Source organism: Nicotiana tabacum, chromosome 9, assembly GCF_000715075.1.
Source record: "Nicotiana tabacum cultivar K326 chromosome 9, ASM71507v2, whole genome shotgun sequence".
Taxonomy (NCBI): domain Eukaryota; kingdom Viridiplantae; phylum Streptophyta; class Magnoliopsida; order Solanales; family Solanaceae; genus Nicotiana; species Nicotiana tabacum.
Window position 1 is genome coordinate 22,119,682 of NC_134088.1, and position 8,425 is coordinate 22,128,106.

The 8,425-nt window shown below is 38.1% G+C and overlaps 1 protein-coding gene across 1 annotated transcript; it reads left to right on the forward strand.

The window, feature by feature from the left end:
• The first annotated feature begins 4,954 nt into the window (after positions 1-4,954).
• LOC107772853 (purine permease 3-like) lies at positions 4,955-7,821 on the forward strand. The gene is made up of 2 exons (XM_075222336.1): positions 4,955-5,730; positions 7,330-7,821. The coding sequence occupies exons 1-2, from the start codon at positions 4,978-4,980 to the stop codon at positions 7,645-7,647; spliced, it is 1,071 nt and encodes a 356-aa protein (XP_075078437.1). The 5' UTR covers positions 4,955-4,977; the 3' UTR covers positions 7,648-7,821.
• Positions 7,822-8,425: the final 604 nt, after the last annotated feature.

Genomic DNA, 8,425 nt, shown 5'->3' on the forward strand with positions numbered 1-8,425 from the left:
AAGGTTTTTAACAAGGTAATAGTGGATCGTGTTAACTTAGAATTGAAGACCGGTTATGAACCACAATCGAGGGTCGCATCAACAGTACCTGAGCCCTCTCTACGATCGACCTCGAATACCAAGGGTCATCACCCTCGGATAGTGGTTTTAGCAAGGAAGGAAACTTTGTGCTTGAACAGTCTCGGCTCGGTGGATAGGATTTATTGTAAGGGCCAAATGGTCAAATGAATCGTGCCCAAATAGACCACTTAAGCCATAACATGAAGCTTGTACACATTTGCAATCTAGTGCATCGCGCACAGAAATGAAAGAAAATTTCCACCTTGCAGACACATATTTTGTCCCTTAAAACTATTACATTTTGTTTCTTAAAGGATATCGAGCCGAAGGTCTGCCTCTATCTAGATCCAAGAGATCACCCCCGCTTTGGGACTGTCGTCCAAAGAAAACTCAGACGGCTCGGTCTATCGAAGCCCGGGGGCATAGAAGCCTATTAGGCAATGCCTAAACTTAAAAGGCTACGGCCACCTCCACTCGGGGACTGTCGTCCAAGGCAAGTTCGGACGGCTCGGGCTATCAAAGCCCAAAGGTACAAAGCCTATTAGGCAATACCTGAAATTAAAAGGCTACAGTCACCCTAGAAACGGCTTGGAGACGTCTGAAACCAGTAATCAAAACATAAGGCCTTCAAAATTTCCAAACCGGTTCAAAGGCTACCATCGGCAAAACTATAATCTAAAAACATCTAAGTAAGCACTTGGGGAAAGCTTCCTGTCATACCAAGCCCCCACGAGTTTCAAACAAAATTACATCGAGAACGAGCTTTGTTCGAACCTCCTTACAAGATCTTATTACTGCGTTTTATTTCATGCTAAGGCATTTGAAATATTTGCAATCATAAAGAAGAAGCCAAAAGAAACAAACTCGAAAATTGCCAAAGGGAAGAAAAAAAGCCTTATATATATATATATATATTCCAATAAAGATCTTTACAAAGGCCAAACGGCCTCAACAAAATGAAAGAAAAAATCTCTAAGGCACCTAAGCCTGATCTTCACTAGAGCCCGCCTCGTCACTGAGGCCATCACGGTCTTCTCCGTCCTCGGGCTCGCCGGAGCCCTCAGGGCCTTCCTCGTCCTCGGGGTTAGCCAACTTCTTGACCTCGGTCTTGAGCCTTTTAGCATCTTCAATCTCGGCTGACAGGTCAAAACCCCGGGCATGAACCTCCTCGAGAGCCTCTCTTCGGGACTGCCACTTCACGTACTCAACAGTGATTTTCAGGCGGTCCTGGGCTACCTCAGCATCAGCTCTGTACTGGGCCACCATCTCCTCAACATCAACCCTAGTTATTTCTGACACGTACCTCGCTGATTCGAGCTCCTTGCCAAATGAATCCCGCTCCTGTACCAGAGGTCTTTAATTTGTTGAGCTCGTGCTTCAGTTTTCTCTTTTGCCACTCGGAGTTGGACCTCCACCGATGCCATCTGCTCCCGGTAAGTCTCTTTTTCCGAAGCCAATCGGTCCATTTTTCCCTTCCACTCTTCGGCCATGACCTTGACCACGTCCATCTCTCCTCGTAGTTGGTCGATCTGGTCAACCTTCTGCTGAACCTGCGGGTTTTGACCGTTAGTCGCCATGTCTAACTCGTCATCGCTAACTTCAAAGATATCACTACTAAAAATTCGGCAAAAACCGACCAAGGTCGACCGACCAACTTTGGTCGGTCAAAAAACCGACCAAAAAACCGACCAAAGTTGGTCGATTTTTCAAAATATTTTTTTTAATTTTTTTTTACGAAACCGACCAACTTTGGTCGGTTTTCTTTGGCGCAAAAATGCGGGAAACTATTTTTGAGTCCCGTAAAATTTATGTTTCAAGAAACCGACCAACTTTGGTCGATTTTTCAATTAAAATAAATAAAAATTAATATTAAAAAAACCGACCAAAATTGGTTGGTTAATTCGGCGGGTCATTTAAAAAAATCGACCAACTTTGGTCGGTTATTTTCGTGCGAAAATACAATTAAAGAGTATAAATCAAATAAAAGACAATCTTAAAACAAAATGTACTAATGGTCTAGTGGTAGAATAGTATCCTACCACAGTACAGACCCCGGTTCGATTCCCAGATGGTGAATTTTTTATTAGATAATTAAAATACCGACAAACTTTGGTTGGAAAAAACCGACCAACTTTGGTCGGTTTTTTGTGCATTTTTTTTTTTGAATTTAATTGACCGATCAAAGTTAGTTGGTAATTTCCGACCAACTTTGGTCGGTATTCCTTTCCGACCACAAAAATACCGTCCACATATAAATGGTTGCGTTTTGGTCGGGTTTTGGCCATTACCGACCAACGTTGGTCGGTATTTTTGGTCGGTTTTTATTGGATTTCTAGTAGTGTATTTACCCGTTCCACTAGGTCGGCATGTTCCTTCTGAGCTGCGTCCTACTCAGCCCGGAGATTGTTGGCCGGTTCTTCGCATTGCTGATTGAGAAGCTTATGCATGTCCCTCTTCTCAGCAAGTTCCTTGAAATCAGCCTTGAGCTGGTTAACCTCAGCCTGGTACCTAAGAAAGGCTTCATGATGAAGTACCAAGTCCTGCAAAAATATGAAAAGGAAAAGTCATGAGGGATATCGAAAACTAAATTCGAAGACAAAAGAGTGTAATGAAACCTTACCCGGTTCAGCGCCTGATGTACTTCGTTGAACAAGCACGGCGCATCTACCTCATTCATTTTCGCCTGATTTTCTTCGGTTACTAGGAACTGGAGGTAGATAGCTACCCCGACAGGGGCAGAAACAACCCGGGCATCCTATGGGATAGTGATGATAACTGACCACTTTCGGCTGGGATCCATGGTGGGGGCACGAAATCGGTAGATCAACTTTGGGCTCGAATTTGGCCCACAGACCTTCGAGGGTGAGCTTTTTCTCGGCACCTCTAAATCACCCAACCCGGAGGAGTCTTCTAGAGTGGTTGAGTTCACACCATCAAAAAAGCAACAGAGGGGATCGTCCGCACCATAGGCCCCTTCGTTGGATCTCTCCTTCGTCGTTTGGGCTTCATCGAACATAGACTCTGTAACGAAGGTGACCCCTAAATGTCTATAACATCAGGAGGGGCAGAGCCGGCGTCTCGAGAGGTCTCGACCCTCACTTCTGCACCAGCCTCCTAAACCTGAGGGGGATTAGCCTCCGTTGTTTCCCCCTCGGCTGCCACCCGCTCCTCGAGGACGGACGGCTCGTAGGCCACAAAAAGGTCGTCCTCCTCGGGCTCACCCCTGAGCCGATAAAGAGATCCCGAGTGAGACACTCAAGAACTGGAGTTTTCCTTTGGTTTAGGATCCAACCTTCTCCTTGGCTTCTTTTTCTCCAAGCTCGGGGAACTCAGAGCCCTCCTTCTTTTCTTCTCTCATGTTGCGGCCCCGGGCTGCCCCGAAGCAGAAAGATCAGCAGGGAGGTCTTCGCCCCCTACTAAGGGCCTAAGTTCAATGGTCTTAGGCAAGCCTGCAAAAGAGAAAAGAAGGAATGAGAACATAGTGCTGAAAAAGAAAACCTAGTGCTACTTATTTAGGAAAATAAATCTTACCGTGGGAACGGGTCTCCCAACGACCCTTCCAGAGATCTCGCCACGAGCGCTCGATATAAGGCATGTACGAACAAATAGAGAGCATTTCCAAGCAGTCAAGCAAGATTAACAGAAGGTTGTGATGTTCGTGACCAGCCGGGTATCACGGCGTGAATCTTGGCACGTGCCGGCAGAAATTTGATGATTAGTTAAACGGAAGATATTTACCTTTTATGGAATTGTACCTAGGGTAGGACTCCCCTACTATATAAAGGGGGTCTGATTATTCATTATACACACTGTAACACGCATATCAAGGCAATATACTATTATTTTCTCTGTTATTCAAAGTTTTTATTCATGTTCATCAGTACTTGGTCATTATGAGTCCTGGATCGAGGGCGGATATTTCATTAAAGTTGTCGTTAAGTCCGGAATCACCCTCCTCAAGTGGTTTTATAATTTTTTTACCTCTTTTATCTTTTTAATCTAACACAATTTATAGTTTGTATCGAATTAATCCGCGCATTCTTAAAACCACAAATAAATTTAATTGTTATTCGTTTTTTAGGGTATATATATATACACACGGGGGTTAGACCAAGCCTAGTCGCACTCAACGTCCGACTCATATGATTATTATAGATTATAAAGATTGAATAACCAATTTTTGACGTTTTCCAAAAATAACAAGCTGTAGTTAGCATCAATTGAAATTATCATTGTTAGTGCATATATTTCTGTATGTTAATTTTCTTTTCTTCACCATGAAAGGAAAAATTATTTCTTTTTGCAATGTATTTAATTGTCAATTCATTTAAATGTAAGATAGATTATTTACTATTAGAAATTACCGAATTTGCAAGGATCTTCCAACGGAGAATAATCTGCCGGAAGACCGACAAATATTTCTGACGAAAAAATGGTCATTGAAGTGAACTATTAAGCAGACATCGGAATATCCGTCATTTTCGTCATATCGTGGGTTGAAAATTTAATTCCCAACAACGAAAAGGAAAATAGGAAAATGAAATTATGAGAACAATAAGATCGACACACACAGAGGCGGATCCAGGATTTTAACACGATGGGGTATAGTATTTTGCTCAACCAATGTCCTCTAAAGACTTTTAGTATTTCGGGTGCTAAAAAATTTTAGTTAACCATTTTCAAGGTATATACATATACATATACAAAATTTTTGTCAATGGTAATCGATGGCCACTCAATATTATATATATAGGTCCGCCTATACTATTTACATAGTCGAAAACTCAAAGACCAATACAACTATATATATATATATATATATATATATATATATATATATATATATATATATATATATATATATATATATATGTCCCAATTACGAGAATACTCAAAATATTCAATTCTACATAGAAAATGGAACCTAAAGTAAACTCAAAAATGAAGAAGTTTCTTCTAGTTATGAACTGTATATTTCTAGCTATAGGAAATTGTGGTGGCCCTTTAATCTCGCGCCTTTACTTCATCAAAGGAGGCAAAAGAATTTGGCTATCAAGTTGGTTACAAACTAGTGCTTGGCCAATTATTCTCATCCCTTTAGCCATCTCCTACTTCAATCGTTGCAAATCCCAAGGTAAAATATCAACGACAGTTGAGAATAACAATAACAACGATAACAACAATAATACAAAGTTTATTTTGATGACTCCTCGGATTTTTATAGCTGCCGTCGGGATGGGAATCCTAAGCGGAATCGACAACTATCTCTCCGCTTATGGCGTGGCGAAATTACCCGTCTTCACATCAGCACTTCTCATTGCCTTTCAACTTGCTTTCACGGCCGGCTTTGCTTTCCTTCTTGTGAAACAAAAGTTCTCTGCATACTCCATCAATTCCATTTATCTTCTGACACTTGGTGCGGTTGTATTGGCTCTCCACGCAAAAAGTGACAGGCCGAAAGGGGAGTCGAAAAAGGAGTATATTTTAGGGTTTGTCTTGACACTTGGAGCTGCAGCTTTGTATGGACTTATTTTACCTTTGTTTGAGTTGTTGTACAAAAAGGCAAAGCAAACAATCACTTACACACTTGTGTTGGAGATTCAAGCTGTGTATTGCTTTTTTGCTACTGTGGTTTGCACAATTGGGATGATAATAAACAAAGACTTTCAGGTAATCTCTCTTTTCCTCCCTCTGTAATGAATTTGAATGCTCTTCATTTACCTTCTCTCCATTTGTTGTGCATACATACCACGCAACTTCAACATAATTATTTATCATGATAATTAAGCTGTCCCAAAAATCAAATCAATCTGGCTAAGTTTATCATTTTAGTTTGTTGTGGTTGATTCTTTCTGTTTAGAAGATTTTTTTTATTAGATTTACTCCTTGAAATCATTGCAGTCTGGTTATAGATTAACCCCTTAATGGTTTCACTATTACACATAGAGACACACACAAATCCGCAAATATACAAACAGTAGCGTAAATTTAGGTATATTTGTAATTATTCAGATTAGTATATGTATGTATTGTCGAGACAATACAAATGCTTAAATTTTAGATGAATTAGTCACATAGCTTCAGTATGATATTATAGCAGTCGAGATCCTGATTCAAACATCATCTAAAAAGCGAAAAATATTTTTCACATTTTAACTTACGGAAAAAAAATCAGACTCATACATAAGAGGCTTGTTGAGATAATATTTGTTCTCTCTAATTTTGCTTTTACATGAGAGAATGTGCGCATGCATGGACATAAAATAGCCTAAATTTAGGTAATTTTTACCTAAATGTTCATATTTCTTTATTTGTATAAGATGGTTAGAAAAACCTGGTTCTCTCTCCCACATACAGACACAGAAAAACTAAACACACATGCATAATTAATTAATTAGATACACTGCCTAAGTTTAGGTAATTTGTATCTAAATGTTCATATTACTGTCTGCATAAGCTGGTAAGGGACAAAGATCTGTTGCTTTTTTGAAAATTTTGCTTTTATTTCGTTTAAATTTCTATCAAAATAAATCCATTTTATTTTTTCTCAATAATTATGATGTCGACAAGGTCCTCACCTTGGTTCTCAGGTTACCAGACATAAATGTTTATAGTTGCAAATTCGAAATACTTTGTCAGAACAATATCTCGGTGTATTATATATATATATATATATTGTAATGGCTAACCACATGTGCACTCGGATTCTCCTACAATTGTAACTTCTAGAGGATTTTCGTGTTGGACTCTTTTTGTCTATAGTCAAGTTGATATCATGAAAATTATTCTTTTTTTTTAAATTTTAAATTGAATATTTCAATCCATCACCGACGATATAAAAAAAAAATGGTTGAACTTCCTCTATTCTTGATGTTAAAGATTGATAATGATGTCTAGGTGTTGGTTGGAGGAAGTGACGTGAAATTAAAAATAATATAATCATCACGAGAACGATATATATCCATAAATTAAATGACAAAAGTCATTTTCTCCCTCTTGACTTTGAGAAACAGATATAGAAATGAATTTCTCAGAATTAAAAATCTAATTTTTCTTTCGCCTATATACCAAACGCACATAATGATAGTGATAATAATTAATCTTTAAATACATTGACTAATACATTTCACCCAAGTCCCCACCTTGAAAGTAAATCAAAGCAATCCCTAATAAAAGTAGCTTTATATCCCAAAAATGTAAGACAAAATCCGTTAGACATGCCAATATATTATTATAAGGGTGTTCCCTAATAATTACTTAAACCTGCAGGCAATGTCAAGGGAGGCAAAAGCATTTGAACTTGGAGAAGGCAGATATTATATAGTGATAGTATGGTCTGCAATTATTTGGCAATGCTTCTTCTTAGGCGCCATTAGAGTTGTCTATTCTTCTTCTTCTCTGGTTTCTGCCATTTTGATTACTGTTCTACTTCCTGTCACTGAAGTTTTAGCTGTCATTTTTTATGGCGAAAAATTCACAGCAGAAAAAGGTGTTTCTCTTGCACTTTCTATGTGGGGCTTCATTTCCTACTTCTATGGTGATATAAAAGCAAGCAAGAAAACAGAAAATCAATCTACTGATGATTGATTAAACTTCCACTCCTTGAATGAAAAGAATCATTATTGCCAAGACCAGTACTCATGAATATTGAAATTTCTTTGTACTTAATTAGTGAAGGAGGATTTAAATTATATGTATATATTTATACTGATGGTGAAAAAAAATTCCACTATCAGTAAATTTTAAATTGTGATATCAAGTTACATATCATCTTTACCATATCAAGTCATGAATATCACATCAGTTCGATATTAAAATATATATAAGTTAATTCGCACTCAGGTTAATTTGGATCAAAGCATGAAGATCAGCTGCATGCAAAATCAACAGGGAAAGCTTTGAGTTTTTGCATTAGCAAAGACGGTAAAGGACAAAGTTTATAATCAGTTGGACCGAATTGTATAGATATCTTTTCCACGCCAATGCATATTACTTAAACTTACGGACGATAAAAAATAGACTAAGGTCGGCCTTACCCTGACAACAATATATAGGTTTCAGTCTCACCATCGAAGTACGAAAATCAGAATGACTAGAGAAACACCCTTTTTCCTTTGAACTTAATTTTAATTTGTAGACTGATCATATAAAAAAATTACTCCATCAGTCATTCAAAAATAAATGCAGGTAATTGTATATACTAAAATGGTAATTTAAAATATGTTAATTGACATGTTATAACTCGTTAAATTAAAATATAACTTAAATCCAAAAATAAATTATACACTAAAATAATTGTAAAAGGAAGTAGAATAGTTATTCCTAACTTATTATAGGTATGAGGAGTCGTTATCATCGTCGTTGT

Excerpts from the sequence above, each read along its gene's own strand:
- LOC107772853 (XM_075222336.1), top strand. The coding sequence starts at position 4,978 with ATGGAACCTAAAGTAAACTCAAAAATGAAGAAGTTTCTTCTAGTTATG. Across the intron at positions 5,731-7,329 it reads TAATAAACAAAGACTTTCAG|GCAATGTCAAGGGAGGCAAA; the intron begins GTAATCTCTCTT and ends TTAAACCTGCAG.